General features: G+C 37.3%; 1 protein-coding gene across 19 annotated transcripts in view; it reads right to left on the bottom strand.

Annotated features, from left to right (window-relative positions):
• The window catches only part of ABI3BP (ABI family member 3 binding protein), a 243,178-nt gene that overhangs the window by 10,932 nt on the left and 211,992 nt on the right, over positions 1-20,254 (bottom strand). For all 19 annotated transcript variants that reach the window (XM_053670249.1, XM_053670259.1, XM_053670260.1 and 16 more), the window contains one exon: positions 17,824-17,932. In XM_053670249.1, coding sequence (XP_053526224.1) covers positions 17,824-17,932 — 109 coding nt within the window. The remainder of the gene's footprint in view (positions 1-17,823; positions 17,933-20,254) is intronic.

Raw genomic sequence — 20,254 nt, forward strand, 5'->3', positions numbered from 1 at the left:
GTTATAAACCAACCAGAAAAAATGAACAAAATAAGAATAAGTCCATATCTATCAATAATTACTTTAAATATGTATGGACTAAATTTTCCAATCAAAATACATAGAGTAATTTAATAGGCAAGAAAATTCAAGACCAAAGTATATGGTGCTTATAAGAGACTCACTTCAGCTTTAAGGACACAGAGACTAAAAGTGAAGGAATGGAAAAAGTTATGCCATGAATATGGAAGCCCCCCAAAAGCAGGTGTACCTATATTTATATCAGGCAAAATGGATTTTAAGCCAAAGATTGTAATTAAAGAAAAAGATCATTGTATAATGAAAAAAAGTGTCACTTCGCAACAAGGATATGACATTTGTAAATATACACCCAACATAGGACCACCTTGATATATAATGCAGATATTAATAGATCTGAAGGGAGAACAACAATATAATGAGAGCAAGGGATTTCAATACCTCACTTTTAACAATGGATAGATCAGGCAGTAAATTGATAAGGAAACATTAAACTATGTGTTATACCAGGTGGACCTAACAAATATGTACAGATATTGCATCTGAGAGCAAAAGAATATACATTGTTCTTAAGCACACATGGAAGATTCTTTTGGATATAAACGAGTCTTAATAAATTTATGAAAATTAAAATCATTAAATATCTTTTCTATTATAGTAGGAAACTAGAAATCAATTACAAGAAGAAAACTGAAAAATTCACAGACGTGTGAAGGTCAAACAGTGTGCTACTGAACAGTCAATGGGACGAAGAAGAAATTAACGGCAACCAAAAAATATCTTCGGACAAATGAAAATGGAAATACAACATTACAAAATTTATGAGATGCAGAAAAAAGTTTGAAGAGAAAAGTTTATAGACATAAATGCCTATGTTATGAAAAAAGATGTCAAATATACTAATTTTACAGCTCAAGGAACTAGAGAAAAAACAAACCAAGCCCCAAGTTAGTAGAATAAAGGAAATAACAAAGATCAGAGCAGAAATAAATGAAATGGAGACCAGAAAAACAATAGAAGTCAGTGAAACTAAGCTGTTTTTCAAAAAAGATAAACAAAATGGACATGCCTTTAGCTAGAGTAAGAAAAAAAGAAAAGAATCAAGTAAAGTCAGAAATGAAGAGGAGATATTACAGCCATTACCACAGAAATACAAAAGATCATAAATGGCTACTATAAATTGTACACCAACCAATTGAATAAGGTAGAAAAAATTTCTACAAACACCCTACGAGGCTGGATAATAAATAGATTATCTGAATACACCAATTACTATTAAGGAGATTGAATCAATAATAAAAAATTTCCCAACATAGGGGTGCATAAATTCTTTTGAGTTGGTGTTTCAGGATTTTTAGGGTATATTCCCAGCAGTGGAATTGCTGGGTCAAAAGGCAGTTCCATTTTTATTTTTTGAGGAAATTCCATACTGTTTTCCATGGTGGTGGCACCATTTGCATTCCCACCAACAGTGCACTAACTAGGGTTCCCTTTTCTTCACATCCTTGCCAGCACTTGTTAGTTGAGTTATTGATGCTAGGTCATTTTGGCAGGTGTGCAAATTAGAACCACAATGGCTCACTGTGGTTCTAATTTGCATCTCTCAGATGGCTAGAGACATTGAGCGCTTTTGCATATGTTAATGGGCCCTCTGTATGTTCTCTTTGGGGAAATGTCTATTTAGGTTTCTTGCCCATTTTTTAAAATTGGATTGTTTGTCTTCCTGTTGTTGAGCCATATAAGTTCTGTATATATTTTAGAATTTAAACTCTTATCTGATGTATCATTGGAAAATATGTTCTCCCATTCAGTCAATTCCCTTTTCACTTTGATGATGGTTTTTTAGCTTTGCAGAAGTTTTTTTAAATTTGATGTAGTCCTATTTGTTTTTTTTATTTCCCTTGCCCTACGAGATATATCAGCAAAAATATTACTACGTGAGTGTCTGAAATTATACTGCCTATGCTTTCCTCAAGGATTTTTATGGTTTCATGACTTATATTTAAGTCTTTTACCCATTTTGAGTTTATTTTGGTGTATGGTATCAGATCGTGGTCTAGTGTTCATAGCAGCACTATTCACAATAGCCAAAATTTGCAAACAGCCTAAGTGCTCATCAGGAGATGAGTGCATAAAAAACCAAACTGTTTTATACAATGGGATACTATGCAGCAGTAAAAAAGAAGAATTTTTTTACATTTTGCATCAGCAAAATGGATGTAACTGGAGGCTACTATGTTTAGTGAAATAAGTGAGTCAGAGAAAGACAAATACCATATGATTTCACTTACAGGTGGAACCTAATGAACAAAATAATTAATGAGCAAAATAGAACTAAAGGCATAGAATCTGGAATAGACTGACAGCTGCAAGAGGGAAGGGGGAAGGTGGGGACTGATTGAAAGAAGGTGAAGGGATTAGTCGAAGAACGTATATGAAGGACCCATGGACAATGGTGTGAAGCTTGACTATGGAAGTGGGGGGCAGGCTGGGTGGAGGGAGACAATAAAGGGAAATTGGGACACCAGTAGTAGCATAAACAATAGAATACTTAAAAAAAAATAAAATTAAAGAAAACAATGGAGAAAAAGAAATCTCTCAACAAAGAAAAGCCCAGGACCAGATGATTTTATTCATGAATTCTATCAAAAGTGTAAAGAATTAATGTTAATACTCCTCAAATTCTTCCAATAAGTTGAAGAAGAGGGGGTACTCTCAAACTCATTTTACAAGGCCACAATTACCCTGATACCAAAGCCAGAGAAGGATACCCAAGAAAGAAAATTACAGGCCAATATCCTTGATGAACACAAATGCAAATAAAATATTAGCAAATCAGGTTAACAATACATTAAAAGAATCATACAGAATGATCAAGTGGGATTCATTTGCAAAGATGGTTCAACATTCACAAATTAATTAATGTAATATAACAAGTTAACAAAATGAGGGCTAAAAAATATGATTATAATCTCAATTGATGCAGAAAAGCATTTGACAAAATTTAACCTACTTTCATGAGGAAAACTCTAAACAAAATTGGTATAGAGGCAACATACCTCAACAGAATAAAGGCCATATATGACCAGACCACAGCTAACATCATACTCAACAATGAAGTTCTGAAATCTTTTCCTCTAGGTCAGGAATAAGACAAGCATGTTCACTCTCACCACTTTTATTCAACATAGGAACAGAAGTCCTAGCCAGAGCAATTAGACAAGAAAAAGAAATAAGATGCATCTAAATTAGGAAGAAGTAAAACATGGTACTATATATAGGAAACCCTAAAGATGTCACCAAAAAACTGTTAGAACTAATAAATTAAAACTGCATGCTACAAAATCAATATACAAAAATTAGTTGTGTTTTTATATACTAACCATTAAATACCAGAAAGAGATATTAAGGAAACAATTCCATTTACAATAGCACAAAAAATAAAATAGGGATAAATTTATCCAAGGAGGTGAAAGATCTGTATAGTATTATACATTGATGAAATAAACTGAAGAGAGAAATAAATGGAAATATATTCCATGTTCATGGATCAGAAGGATTAGTATTAAGATATCTCTACTACCCAATGCAATCTATAGATTCAATGCAATGTCTATCAAAAATTTGAATAGCATTTTTGAAAATATAGGTTGTATATTCTAAAATGTGTATGAAAACACTAAAGGTTTCATTATGCAAAGCAATCTTGAGAAAGAAGAATGAACAGACTGAAAGTGAAGGGCTGGAAAAAAATATTACAAGCAAATGGATAGGGAAAAAAAAAGTCAGGGTATCAATACTTATACCAGACAAAATAGACTTAAAACAGAGGTCATAAAAAGAGACACTGAAGGACACTTCAGAATACTTAAGGGAAGAATCTATCAAGAAGACATAAACATTATATACGCACCCAACATAGGAGCACCCAAGTATATAAGGAAAATCTTGGAGGACTTCCAGAAAGTTATAGACAGCAACACACTTATACTAGGGGATTTTCCTAGGGGAAGATCTATCCACTGTCAACAATAGATAGATCTTCCCAACAAAATATCAACAAAGATATTGTAGCATTGAACAATGCCCTAGATCAAATGGATTTATACATAGAACATTTCATCCCAAAGAAGCAAAATGCATATTCAAATGCACATGGAATATTTTCAAAGATAGATCACATGGTAGGACACAAAACAAGGCTCGATAAACTCAAGGCTCCTTCTCAATGGAAATGCTCCAAGCCAGAAGAGAATGGCAAGAAATATTCCAAGTAATGAGAACCAGAGGCATGCAACCAAGTCTACTTTACCCACAAAGGCTCTCAATTAAGATGGAAGGCCAAATAAGGAGCTTTCCAGAAAAAAAGAAGTCTAAAAGAATACACCTCCACCAAAACAGCTCTGCAAGACATGCTAAAGGGACTGCTTTAAGAAAAGGAAGGAAAAGAGTGAGAGAGAGAGGAACACAGGTATAAAAAATGGCAATGAATCAGTACCTATCAATAATAACCTTAAATGTAAATAGATTAAATGCTCCAATCAAAAGACATAGAATAGCTGAATGGATAAGAAAGCATGACCCACACATATGCTGCCTACAAGAGACCCACCTCAGGACAAGAGACCTACACAGACTAAAAGTAAAGGGCTGGAAACAAATTTTCCAAGCAAATGGACAGGAAAATAAAAGCTGGGGTAGCAATACTTATATCAGACAAAATAGACTTCAAAAAAAAAAGGCCATAAAAAAGGACCCAGAGGGTCACTTCATAATACTCAAGGGAAGAATCCATCAAGAAGACATAAACATTGTAAATATATATGCACCCAACATAGGAGTACCCAAATCCATAAAGAAAATTGTGGAGGACTTCAAGAAAGATATTGACAGCAACACAATTATAGTAGGGGATTTCAACACCCCACTGTCAAAAATGGATAGACCTTCCAAACAAAATATCAACAGATATCACAGCATTGAACAATGTCCTACATCAAATGAACTGAACTGATTTATATAGAGCCTTTTATCCCAAAGGCTCTATATAAATACACATTCTTTTCAAATGCACATGGAACATTTTCAAAGACAGACCACATGATAAGATACAAAACAAGCCTCAACTAATTCAAGAAAATGGAAAACATATCAAGCATTTTCTCTGACCACAAGGGACTGAAACTAGAAACCAATCTTAAGGAAAAAACTCAAAAACACTTAAACTCATGGAGATTGAATAGCATGCTATTAAACAATGAATGGGTTAACAATGAGATCAAAGAAGAAATCAAAAAGTTTCTGGAAACAAATGATAATGAACTCACAACAACCCAAAACTTACAGGACACAGTGAAGGAAGTCCTGAAAGTTTATAGCGATACAGGCCTACCTAAAAAAAAAAAAAAAAGAAGAAGAAATATTTCAAATAAACAACCTAACCCCACACCTACAAGAACAACAACAAAAACAGCCCAGAGCAAGTAGAAGGAAGGAAATAACCAAGATCAGAATGGAATTAAATGACATAGAGACTAAAAGAAAAATCCAAAGGATCAATAAATCCAGGAGCGGGTTCTTTGAAAAGATAAACAAAATCAACAAGCCTTTAAACAGACTCATCAAGAAAAGAAGAGAGAGGAACTAAATAAAATCAGAAATAGAAGAGATTACAACCGACACCACAGAAATACAAAGGATTGTAAGAAATTACTTCGAATAAGTATATGCCAAGAAATTTGAGAACCTAGATGAAATGGACAAATTTCTAGATTATAATCTTCCAAAACTGAGTGAAGAAGAAGCAGAAAGCCTGAACAGACCAATAACAGCTGGTGAAACCCAAACAGTAATAAAAAAAAACTCCTGGTACATGAAAGCCCTGAACTAGATGGTTTCACAGGAGAATTTTCAAAAACATTTAAGGAAGAGCTAACCCCTATCCTTCACAGACTATTACAAAAAATTCAACAAGAGGAACATTCCCAAAACTCTTTTTATGAAACCAACATCATCCTAATCCCAAAACCAAATAAAGACACAACAAAGCGAAAACTACAGGTCAATTGGTGATGAACATAGATGCCAAAATCCTCAACAAAATATTGGCAATCCAGCAATACATTAAAAAGAACATACACCATGGTCAAGTGGAATTCATCCCAGGGATGCAAGGATGGTACAATATTTGCAGATCAGTAAATGCAATACATCACATAAACAAAAGCAAAGACAAAAATCACATGATTATATCAATAGATGCAGAAAAAGTATTTGATAAGGTACAGCACCCATGTATGATAAAAAACACCCAGGAAAGTGGGAGTAGAGGGAGCATCCCTCAACATAATAAAGGCCATATCTGAGAGACCTATACCCAACATCATTCTCAATGGACAAGAACTTGGAGCTTTCACACTAAGATCAGGAACAAGATAAGAATGCCAGCCTTTGCCATTTCTATTCAACATAGTGCTGGAAGTCCTAGCCAGAGCAATCAGACAAGATAAAGAAATTAAAGGCATCCAAATTGGAAAGGAGGAAGTAAAACTGTCACTGTTAGCAGATGATATGATAGTGTACACAGAAAACCTTATAGACACCACCCAAAACTACTCGACCTAATAAGTGAATTTGGCAAAGCAGAGGGATATGAAGTCAGTATTCAGAAATCAAAGTCATTTTTGTATACCAACAATGAAATATCAGAAGCAGAAATGAGGAAAAAAATCCCATTTGATATAGCAACAAGGAAAATAAAGTACCTAGGAATAAACTTTACCAAGGAGATTAAAGACCTATACTCATAAAACTACACAACACTGAAGAAAAAAATTAAGGAAGACACAAATAAATGAAAGCATATACTGTGTTCATGGACTGGAAGAATTAACATCATCAAAATGTCCATACTACCTAAAGCAATTTATAGATTCAACGCAATCCCTATTAAAATACCAATATCATATTACACAGATATAGAACAAACATTTCAAGAATTATAACTGACCCCGAATAGCCACAGCAATTTTGAGAAAGAACAAAGTAGGAGGGATCACAATACCTGATATCAAACTATATTACAAGTCCACAGTAATCAAAACAGTCTGGTGTAGGATATGAACAGGCACACAGACCCATGGAACAGAACAGAGAGCCCAGAAATAAACCCCTGTGTCTGTGGTCAATTAATATTCAACATAGAGGGTAGAAGCATAAAATGGAGTAAAAATAGCCTCTTCAACAAATGGTGTTGGGAGGAGATCTGGACAGCTACATGCAAAAAAATGAAACTCAACCACCAACTTATACCATACACAAAAATAAACTCAAGATGGATAAAAGATTTCATTAGTCCCAATACTATAAAAGTCCTACAAAAGAAAATAAGGCAGGAAAATCTCAAATATTCCACACAGTAGTATTTTCACTGATACATCCCCTAGAGCAAGGGACATAAAGAATAAACATATGGCACTACATCAAAATAAAAAGCTTCTGCATGACTAAAGAAAAACATCAGCAAAATAAACAGGAAACCAATTGTGTGGGAAAATTTTTTGCCAATAATACCTTGGATAAGAGTTTGATCTTCAAAATATATAAAGAACTCACATGACTCCACTCCAGGAAGACAAACAAACCAATTAAAAAATGGGCAAAGGACCTGAGCAGACACTTCTTCAAGGAGGTCATACAGAGGGCTCAGAGACATATAAAAAGATGCTCAGCATCACTAGCCATCAGAGAGATGCAAATGAAAACCACAATGAGATACCATTCGGAGTGGCCATCATGACTAAATCAGCAAACAACAAGTGCTGACGAGGTTGTATAGAAAAGTGAACCCTACTACACTGTTGGTGGGAATGCAGACTGGTGCAGCCAGTTTGAAAAACAGACTGGAATTTCTTCAGAAAACTAAAAATGGACTGCCTTTTGACTCAGAAATTCCACTGCTGGAATTACACCCAAGAACCCTGAAACACCAATTCAAAAGAACCTATGCACCCCAATGTTCATAGCAGTGCAATTCACAATAGCCAAGTACTGGAAGCAACCTAAGTTCTTGTCAGTGAGTGGATAAAAGAACTATGTACACTTACACAATGGAATACTACATAGCAGAAGGAAAGAAATTCCTCCCTTTTTTGATCGTATGGATGGAACTAGAGAACATTATGCTAAGTGAACTAAGCCAGGTGGTGAAAGATAAATAACACATGACATCACCTGTAAGTGGATCCTAATCAACAGAACAAACAGCATGAAAAATATAACCAGACACATCAAAATAAAGAACAGACTGCTAGTAACTAGAGTGGGTTGGGGAGAGGGATAATGGAGGAAAAAAGGGGAAGAGACATGGAAGAACATGTATGAAGGACACATGGACAAAGTCAAAAGGTGTAGGTACGAGGGTGGGAGGTGGGGATGGGTAGGGAAAGGGAGAGTGATGATGGGAAAATGGGGACAACTGTAGATGAACAACAATAAAAAGAAGAAATACTGTTAAATAATTAAAAAAACAAAAAACAAACAAAAAGAATGAAACTGGAAGCATCATGCTCTCTGATTTTAAACTGTATTACAAAACTATAATAACAAAACAGTACAATATTGACGTACAAACAGACTCATAGATCAATAGAACAGAATACTCCAGAAATAAACCACATGTCTATCTAAGAATACACAAAGGAGAAAGGACAGTCTCTTCAATAAACGGTGTGGGGAAAACTGGACAGATACATGCAAAAGAATGAGATTGGACCACTATCTTACATTATTAAAAAAATCCAGTCCAAATGGATTAAAGATATGACCATAAGCCCTGAAACTATAAAACTCCTAGAAGAGAACATAGGCTCCTTGATATTGGTCTTGAAGATGGCTTTATGGATTTGACACCAAAAACAAAGACATCAAAAGCAAAAATAAACAAATGGAACTACATCAAACCAAAATGTCTGCACAGCAAAGGAAACCATCAACGAAATGAAAAGACAACCTATAGAATACGAAAAACTATTTGCAAACCACATGTGTAATAATGGGTTAATATCCAAAATATGTAATAAACTCATAAAACTTAGTAGAAAAAGAAGCAAATAACCAAATTAAAAAGTGGACAAATCACCTGGATAGACATTTTCCTAAAGAAGACACGCAGGTGGCCCAGTGGGTACATGAAATGGTACTCAACATTACTCAAGGAACAACAAATCAAAATCACAATGAGATATTACCTCACACCTGTTAGGCTGTCTTTTAACAAGAGACAAGAGATGAGAAATGCTGGTGAGGATTTAGAGTAAGGTGAACCCTTGTACCTTATTCCTGGGATGAAACTGGTACAGCCAACCTGGAAGACAGTATGGATCCAGCAATACCACTTCTGGGTATATATCCAAAGGAAATAAAATCATTACATCAAAGAGATTATTTGTACTCTATGTTCTTAGCAGCATTATTCACACTGGCCCAATATGGAAACAAGTATTTACTGATGGATGAATGAATAAAGAAAATGTGGTGTATGTATATAATGAAGTATTATTCAGCCTTAAAAATTAAGGAAATCCTACATTTGCAATAATGTGGCTTGAACCTGGAGGGTATTATGCCAAATGAAATAAGTCAAAGAGAGAAAGATAAATACTGCATAGTATCACTTGTCTGTGGAATCTAAAAAAAAAGTCAAACTCATAGAAATAGAGTAGAAAAGTGGTGGGAAGAGGCTGGGGAGTAGGGGAAATAGAGCTTATAAAAGGGTACAAATTCTCGGTTAAAAAATGGATAAGGTTTAAGAACATGATGTATACAACATGGTAACTGTAGTTGATAACACTGTATTGTATAACTGAAATGTGCTGAGAGTGTGGAATTTTAGTGTTGTAACGCCTGCCCTCCCTCTCCCATGCACAGTTGCACACACTTGGTGATGGGTGTGTCAATTAACACGGTGGTATGGGGAATCCTTCCAAAATGCACGCATATATCAAATCATCATGTTGGACATTTTATCTTACAAATTTATTTGTCAATTGTACCTTAATAAAGCTGAAAAGCATAAAGTAACTGAAAATATCTGCTTCTGGGAAACACAATTTGGGAATAGCGAGATGCTCTGTAGCATTGAGTTTTAAAACCATGTGTACATTTTTCTGGTAAAAAATGAAAATTAAATTGTGTAAAAACAAGTGTCTACTGGGGGTGCAGTCCAATTGACAACCGTAGTCAAAGCTTTGGGGTGTCCTAGAGGACAAGCCAAGTATGCAGCACTCCAGCCGAACGCCATGGCTGTTCTCCCTGTGCCCCAGCCCTGTGGTGCGGATCCAAACAAAATCTCCCCGAGTCTCCCCGTCAGGAGGCGGCACAGTGCCAGGGTTAAGGACGCCATTTCTGGAGCCAGAAAGGCTTGTGTTTGCAGCTGCCTGTGTTACTTTAAGGTAAATTATTTAACCTCTATGAACCTTGATCTCCTCCTATATAAAAATGAGGATAATAATGTTACTTGTGACTAATTATAACCTCATAAGTGTGTAAAAATACCTGATTTTTTTTGGTGAGGATTAAATAATACATGTAAAAGCAATGTGTCTGGTACATAGATTATAAATATTCTCAAGTACTAAGCTCCAATTATTATCCTAGAGGAATGGCATAACAAAGAGGAGGGTAAAGTTTGAGAGCAACTGTGAAAATCAGCATAACCATTAAATATTATCAATTTACAGAAAATAAAAAAATTAGGGTTTCAGATAGTGGGATTTGTGGTTCCAGGGCAAACCTGCCAGAGACAGGAAGCTCCAACCAAAGGATCTGACCTGAGAACACACCTTGGGTCCCAGCAGGGCAGACTCCTCTGTCATCTCCTGCCTCCCTTTATTCCTCTCTAGCCATTTCCCTCCCTTTGTGCCCATAATATAGAGCTGAATGAGAGTTTTCATTATTTGATGAACTTTTGATATACTTCCATTGATATAAAAAGCTGGTTTTCACTGTAACAAAAGCCTCCAGCAACCTGCTTTTTATATAGAAAGGCTACTCTGCAGCTTTGTTTGTTTGAATTGTTTGGTTAGCTAATTGTACCCTTAGGATAGTCTTGAAATATCTGAGCCTCATTCCTGGGGGGCATCAGTCAGGGAGAGAGAAGTGAACGAGTGGAATAAGAGACTAAGGGGCACTGAAACGAAAAAAGAAATCCAATCAATCAGTCCTCCAAGGGCGCTGCAGGATTATAAAGGAATTTCTGAATTCTTACTACATGCAGATATGTCCTGCCCTGGGGATACAGATCAGCAGCAAAATGACAGAGCTGTGGGGACTCAGAGGGCAAACTATGTCTTAATCAGGGACAGAGGGGTGAGGACCAGCATCAGTTACCAACTGGTATGCTCTTAGGGATGTTTCCTGGGTCTCCCATTTCTGTGGGGGACACATTAAGATTTAAAGCTGCACTCTAAACCTTTAGTGTTGCTACGAGTTTCCGGCACCCCCTCCACTAGGTATTAAACAATTATAAGAGAAAACTAGTAAAAAGAATATGCTAATGTGAAAAGAAGAATTGGTCTCTATCGACTAGTGGAGTTCTGTGCTCTTAGCTATACTTTTGCCTGAAGAAAAGTTGCAAAATTCCCCTGTATTTCTCCCTACTTTAATGAAGAAGCAATTGTTTTGCTGCCCACACCTACAATAAAACTGAATAAAATGGCTAAGGTCTGGCAGCTTATTTTTACTCCTTTATACAAGAGCCCATTATGAGAAGAGATGTTGAAAGTTCATACGGAATCGGTAGAGAGCAGAATTTCACACACACACAAAAAAAACCATGCAGAAGGACATAATGGCTCTTCCACATGCCTGCTTTGTTCAGCCAGATTTATGGTTTATAATTTGCTGCCTCTGCTCCCATTTACTTTTAGTGCCAAAATTTTACTAAATCAAACAACATTAACAATAGTCCCAAGCCATCTTTGCTGTCAGCTACAGGAAACTTCGGTAGGTTTTCAGTCTTAGAGGAAGAACTGTTCTCCAGAACTCTCCCAAGCCACAGAGGACAGAAGTGCCCAAGCAGGTTAAGTGAACACAATTTATCTTAATTACCGCAGTACATTTTCCATAGGAAATTGCTGGGCCATATGTGAGTCTGGTACACACAGTGGGTTCTTCGGTCTTGGTGAGGAGAGACACAGGCTCATTGGGAGAGAAGGGTGGGATTAAAGGGGTTTTTCAGTTCAAGTGCCACACTGTGTGTGTCTGTCCAGTTGTCCCACCGGTTCATTAGGAAGAGCCTGGCCCATCAACAAATGATCCAAATGTGTGATGAAAACAACTCTGAAAATGAATTGCCTACTACAGACACAGTTTCAAAGAAAAATGGTTTATCAGGACAATTCTACTTGCTGTAAGACTGACCTAGGTTTTGGTTTTATTTTCAGTTCCAGTTTTCACACTGATTCTGTGCATAGCTTCAGATATTATAAGATTCTATGTCATTTTGGAGCGGAGAGAGACTTCGAGACCAATTAATTAGTCCACACTTCTTATTCTTTTAAGCAATGATGCAAGACTTCCTGTTTAAGTCACGTACTTTATCAGTTCTCCTGTCTGCAGAACTAAACATAATCATAGTGGACTTCGCAAACAAAGTGGTTGGTTCTACATAGTAGAGGCCTTTCTTAATACTTTTCTTTTAGTTCAACAAGAAGCACGCATTGAGGTTTCATGGAGAAATGAATAGGTGGAAAATAAATATTGGGGTGTGGACTAGATGGGCCATTGACAAGACTGGGGCTGCACCCAGGTGCCCCAGAAGAGCTGTGCGGCTCTGGTCTCTATAGACAGAAACATCGCACGCCAGGTGTGGAGCCAAACCCTCCCAGCAGCGAGACAGCTGCTGGCCCGCCCCACGCTGTGGGCTATTTGGGGGCACTGCAGGCCTATTTTCTCCGCCTTGACTCTCTTGGGTTAAAAGTTCTAACCCCAAGCTCTCTACTCCACCCTCGACTGTGTGTAATGATTGGCCAGTGATTATCACCTGTTTTACATGTCATTTTTTTTTTGTCAGGAAAAATGATGGAGAATGCTATTAAATAAATTGTTTACATATGCCTCCTAGAACTGGAATGCAGCTATAGTGATTCTTTCAGAAGTTATTATCTTTCAGCTTTTCAAATAGGTAAGTCCAGAACCAAGGCAGAGGGGATTTTAACAGCTATAATTCAAAGTTTGCCTATTTGGGAAATTCATTCTTACCATATATTTTTATTATAAAATTTCCTCCAAGCATTGAAATGTGGCCAAAGACATTCTTTATAAGCCATTAAAAACCACATCCTGCACGGACCTCTTCTGTATCTTATAGTGTCTTATTAGCAACCTTGTACCATGGTTGGGCAGAAAAAAATACAATGGAATGAAATCTTGACTTAACAGTGTGATTCAGTGTGAAAAAAAGTTTGTATCAAAAAAGCCAATGGACCTAACCTGGGAACTTGTAATCTTTTTATTCTGGCTGTAGCCTTGCTGTCAGTAGTCACTTTGAGGACTATCGTATTTCACTAGGTCATGCACATGGATTTGCTTTGAAAGAATACTGTTGCTGCTCTTTCTTGCCAGCCTATCCCGTTCCTTCCTATCCTTTACCATCGAGTTACAGTTTCAGGTACTCCACGAGCTTTCTCTCCTGATGAACTGCAGAACTGGGTCTAAGTCCTACAATGGCATGTTCTTTTTATTATTTTTTAAAGATTTTCTTTCTTTTTAGAGAGGGAAAGGGAGGGAGAAAGACAGGGAGAGAAACAGCAATGTGTGGTTGCCTCTTGCACACCCCCCACTGGGGACCTGGCCCACAACCCAGGCATGTGCCCTGACTGGGAATCGAAACCCATGACCCTTGTGTTCGCAGTCTGGTACTCAATCCACTGAGCCATGCCAGCCAGGGCTGGCATGTTTTTTTATGCTATTTTATGATACTTTCCAGCTGATTCATGGTTGTTAGTTTTGTTTCTTGAGGTACTTTTAGGTTTCAGAAACCTTAAGTTAAACGAAATAATTTGATTTCACTTTATTCTTCCTTAACTCACTAAGTTAGTTCGACTAATGGCGTTTCAACAAATAGTTTTTAATATTTCAGCTCAAATCATTTTGCCCACAAAATTAGACAAATTAATGTCTAGCATTCCTGTGCTGAGAGAGCCTGGATGCACCCTCGGACCCCGTGGGTGCTGGGCCCTGTGGAACACACCAAGTTTCACGTCCTGCGGGCAGAAAGGTTTCCCTAGAGCCCCTCCAGCCACATGCGTTATATTTGCCCCCAGTGGGAAAATGTCCTTTACTTGAAATTACTGATATACAACTTTTAAATATAATCCTGGTCAAATCATATACATGAACATGAATAGTCTTTATATCCTAACAAATTTCATTCGATTATACCAAACTCTAAAAACATTAAGTAAGCCACATACAGACACACTGAATGGCCTCAAATTTATAACTGGCAGTGAAACTAGTCATGGGTTCTGATTCCCAAACTAAATTTAACATTACTCTTTTTCAAGGACAAATTCAGAAAGCGCCTCTTTGGGGCTTTGCTTGTCCCAAGATGAGAGCAGGCCGTAGGGATGTTCCTTCGAAGGCCCACCGATGAACAAGAGACACGGGCAGGACACAAACCATGAGGGCAGGATAAGGGGGCTTGGTTGTAGTTCCGTCTGAGGCAAAGTCCAGCAACAGTTAGCATGAGTCCTACCATAGTCACAACCAGAATGTGAATCCCTGATTGGTCCTGTGATTTCAGAATGAAATGCAACTCAGCCCAAAGGTACTTTTATGTGCCTACCTGACCAATTAGGTCAGATGCCAAAAGGGCATTCTTACATGACCTTAACAAAGTGTTCTTCTTCGGTAGATTTATTCCACTAAATGTCACTCATTTTAAGTATCTCTTAATGAAAATGATCTTTTTCAACGAAATGAAAGTGAGAATGAACTAAAATGAAAGAACAAGTCCTGCTCCATTTACTATCCTTCAAGTTCTCCCCATCTCTTGACCCATTTTCCTGACCTGGCATAGAAGGCTGCCCACGACCTGGCTTCCACCCCCTGCTTCCACTGCTTCGGTCCACTTTTCACCCCTCACACTGGTGAAAATAGGGTTGTGTCCACTGCACACAACCATGCCACTCTGAGCCTCTGCACTGACATGTGCTCTTCTCTCTGACACTTCCCCTGAGACAGTCACCTAGCTCTTTCCTACTCCGCCGGCCTTTGTGAGGTGCCACCCACTCTGGGCTCCCCCAGCAGGTTGGGCATACTTCCACCAGAGCTCTCACCACTCTGTGTGGAGTGATCTCTTACTAACTGACTGCCTGCCCCCTTGCCTCCAGCCCCGCAAGAGCAAGGCCACTCTTACTCCTGTTTGTTGCCACAACAGCAAGTGCACCGCTGAGCGCAATGTTGGTTCTTAATAAATGTTAGCTGAATGGAAACGCAAACCTTTTACAAACAAATCAGGTTTAAAATATCACTGGAATAACTTCTGATTATAGCTAATAGGTGCACTCTGAAATCTGAGGACAGTTTGATTCAGAAAAGGAGTACAAGTGAACATTTAGAAATTGGATGCCTTTCAATTTCCTTCCTGTGAACCACACAGCACATTTTTATTATATGGAATATAAAGCAAGAAACTGAAAAAAAATCATCCAACTCCTGTAAGCCCAAATTCACCTATTAAAAAGTCCAAATTAAGTGAATTTTCTCTTTTACTTTTTCTTTAATGTATACTGGGTTGGCCAAAAAAGGTCTTTTAGGTTTTTTTCTGTGCAATGGCTCTAGTAATGCTTAGTTGCCTTTAACTTCATTTGAAATAATTTTGTTACATTGTATTGTGACAGCTGTCATATCAGCATGCATTTAAAAAACAACTTATCAAACTTGGTGAATTTTTCTGCAGCCATTTTAATCTTCAAGAGAGAAGATATGCAACATTTTCAGCATATGATGCCTTATTAATTTAAAAAAGGTTAAAAATACAACTGAAACACATAAAAAATTGTGCGGTGTATGGAGAAGTGCTGTGACTGATCGAATGTGTCCAAAGTGGTACTTTGCAGAGTTTCTTGGTACTATTGACATCTTGCAATAGTACCAAGGCAAACACTTGTTTGCTGTGGGGCTGCCTTGGAAGGTGTTTAGCAGCACCGCTGGCCTCTACCCACCAGAAGGCTACAGTGGGAGATAGGCCAACATCCTCAACACATCCAAATCAATAAAGTTATTGGTGGAAGTGAAAACTGTGTTTTTTATTTTATGGAAAAAGCATATGCAATTTTGGCCAGCCCAATAAATATTATGGTAAAAATAGGCTCTATCCCTGTGAATCTTATTAAGAAAATGGAACCAAGATTATCATTACTGAAAAATATGCTTCTTTTGGATAACTTAAATCTTTTAAGGAAATCTGCAGTTGCAAAAATTTCCATATTACAGCTCAAAACAGAAAATTTGAAAGAAAAAATGCTTGTGGAAAACCATTATTTCTGCAGTATATGACTGCAGTTTTATGCACAGCACACCATCAATAATGAATTAGTTGCTTCCTTTTCCCCTGAGAGGATTAGAAGAGTCTCCCTGCCACCACAGCCAAAGTAGGCTCCTTCTGGTGTCACAAACGATTCCCAGTTCAACTCAGTTCAATTAATCGGTGACACTGAAAGATGCAGGATGTAAAATTTACAAAATAAGTCTCTGAAGCTGGGTTTTCAGTCCTCACCTCTGCTGATCTTGCTCAACACTGAGGAACTTTATCAAGCACGTTCTCAGCTGCGTCCCTCTGAAAATTCTTCTATGCTCATTGGTACGCTATAACTTAAGATGCCATTTTTTAAAAACTGAAAGCACAGGCAGTTTATTAAACAGTGTTGTGGAATTTGAGGAAAGAAATTGACGTCCCACAGAGAGTGAAATTCAGTCCAGGACGGCAATTTGCATATTGACTTTCGTAAGGAAATGTTTGGCTGTATCCATTTAGAATCTCCTTGATTTTTGTTTTGTTTTACATGGCTAAATTTGGTTACTTATCCATGTAAAACAAAACAAAACAAAGCAAAAATCTTACTACATTTCTAGAAATGTCTAAGGCCCTTATATGTCGTGTAATAATGACATATACTGAGAAAATATAGGCTATTTTAGATTTATAAAGTTATCACAAAACTATACAGCAATATAAACTACTTGGTACCAGTGTGTCATGAGGGATACCAAGAAAAGTTGTTTATTATAGAACAATGCTAATATTATTTATATCCCTTCAGAAATCTGTTCTCATTTGACTATGGTAAAAAGACCCAAAAGCAAAGTATTGGTCTGGGACTAGTCTCTAGCTATTTTAAGCATTAACTATTACATTCACCTGTGTTTATCACATGGCTTTATTTCCTTGCTCTCTCCCTTCCAGCATGCCAGCTAAATTCTTCTGTACTTTAAATCTAGTTTACATCATGCACAACCAGGTGTCTCTGGTCCACAAACTTTTCCTTCTCTAAACTTTGGTATTTAATATTACCATTTGGCACTAATGCCCTTCTGTTTTTCAAAGCTATACCATCAGCTTACCAGACCATCTTGTTAGGTCTTGTATGCTCACCAATAACTTGCATAGTTGCCAAACACGACTCTAGAGGAATCTGGTGGTGTGTGCAGAAAGCCAAAGAAGGAGACACAAACCATACCCTCCCTGAACACACAGAGGGCTGCTGTCATTTCATTCTTGCAATAGCACTGGCGACTTACCTTGTGTCTGGTTTTAGATTTTCTACTGTGGAGAAGGTTTGATTTGTAACTTGAATGGACTTGTTCTTCCCACTGAATGACCCATTCTCTCTGGATATAACTTCATATTCTGAAAAGTAACCAGGCCGACAGATACTCATCTTCATGTTCAGGCTGATTTAATTTTTCTTGAAGCTAATAGCATAATACAGTCACACTCATTAAAAGAAGCCACTCAGGTTGCAGTTCTGATCTTATACATTGTGTATACAACTTATACATTAACCATTTCCAGATCGGGATGGTCAGCAGATGATGAAGGTCCCAAAGCACTTGGGAGTTGCCCATTGGCCATTTCTGCTTTCCCTTCAGCAGAGCAGGGAAAGCCTGGTAACTCTGAAGATCGATGACGCTCTGAGAGTAGCTTTGGAGGCTGGTCCCTATGATTTTGTTAGGAGAGTCAGTCATTGCTGGGAAGCACCTTTTCAGTAGTTTCCTGTGCTACAGGGCTCTACAACACAGCGAGGGTTGGGGGGAGGCCACTGACTCTGTGGTGCTGCTGCGGAAAACTTCTCCATGTCTAAAACCACAGCAGCAAACACCAGTTAACCCAACAATGAGCTCTACTTTCCTATGGGTCACTATTCTGATTTATAGAATTATGGGATTTTTGCACCTACTTCTCACATAAGTTTTACACAAGTTTTGTAGGCGCTACTTAAATGTTGCCTCCTTGATAATTATTGTTGTATTTGTATAAAGAAACTATGTCCTTAAAGTCTGAACACAAATCTGCATCAATTTCACGTAAAGGCACGTTTCCATGAACTTACAAGACTAGTTCAAAGAGAAAGAGTTTCAGAATATGAAATACAATTTACAAATTGGTTCATTGGTTTTCTCTGCCTGTGGTTGGGGTTTAGTTTAATGCATGTGACAAGATCATACAAAGGATTTTAAAAATCAAACAAAAACCAGACAACAAAACCCCGCCCAAGATCAGCTCTGTCAATATAAAGAAATGAGCAAGTGGCGGGCGTCAGGGGACGTGAGGAGCCAATGGCTGGCATTTTGTGTTCCTTCCTCAGACTCTTATCGCTCCCCGGGGTTTTGGGTTTTGTTTTGTTTCCTGACTCTTTTTGTTTCTGGTTCACTTGTTTTTTAATTCTAACAGAGGGAAAGAGGGGGAGGGTCCTGAATTCAAATGTGTCCATTTTATATCTTTTCCTCAGCTGTGGAGGGATAGTTACTAGAAAAACACAGTAATTAAAGTGGTAGTAAAATTGATTTTTTTAAAAATGGGAACTGTATGGCTTGATGGAAAGAGATAGGCCAAGCCTTAAAGCCATAACAGCTTTATAATAAATCCAACATTATGAACATTATAATGAAATATTAACTTTGGAATGAATGTTTGTAAATGCATTCTATTTCAGAAGGCTTATGTCCATATTTCTTCTTTTCAAATATGGGAGCTCGTTTATAATTTCATTAATGTAAACATATAAGGAAATCTATAGAGAACTAACACTGAATAATTAGTCTTTTTATTCCCTTCAGAGGGTTTTATTGTCCTGTTATGATGTAATTCACTTAACAGAAAAAATTATTTATTATAAAGTTACTGAACATCACTCTGGTCAACAGAACTTAAAAATAGTGATGGTGATACTATTTTTACCTTCCCTACTACTTTGACTACTGACAAACATTAATTCAACAGCTGCTAACTTAGGCCACACATTCATTCTCTTTAATTTTATCCTCAGGATAAATTGCTGACTATGGGTATCATTACAAATAAAGTTCAAAGAGGCTAATTGTATGTCCAAGTTCTATGTTTAGAACACAGCCTGTCTAGGATTTAAAACCATATCAGCACACTGTTGGCATCGCACAAAGCAACAGCTTATCACCAAATTAACCTTAAGTTGCCCGAGGACCCAAGCAGCCTATGGCCAATTTCTTAGGTCGCCCCCTTCTACATTGGTGTGGAAGGGACATGTAGACGCAACTAAATTTGAATGTATTCACTAGAGGTTAGTACGTGCCTGTCCATTAAAGGAGAGATTATGGACAGAAGCCAATTCAGGAAATGAAGAATATGCTCCCCTCTCTTTTTATTATCTTTCTCGATCCTTTCCTTTCATATCATTTTCAGTGATATGAGAATTAATTTCTGTTTTATCTGAGCTGGTTTGTAAAAGACTATATTTGAAATTTAACAAACCATTTAAAAATAAATGGAAATGGAAAAATAGAACAAACCATTAAGGTATATCACCCAACATTTAAATACAGACTAGATGAGGAATGGTTAAATATGGAATTATTTTTATGTAGAAAATATTACAGCTGAAGAGATGTGGTCCTTATCCATGGAAATTGTCACCGCAAATCCATTATCTTGTGAAAGGTCTCAAGCAGCCCATCGAACATTTGATAACAATGT

The sequence above is a fragment of the Artibeus jamaicensis genome, unplaced genomic scaffold (assembly GCF_021234435.1).
Source record: "Artibeus jamaicensis isolate MK-2021 breed Jamaican fruit bat unplaced genomic scaffold, CSHL_Jam_final contig_558, whole genome shotgun sequence".
NCBI classification, from domain to species: Eukaryota; Metazoa; Chordata; class Mammalia; order Chiroptera; family Phyllostomidae; genus Artibeus; species Artibeus jamaicensis.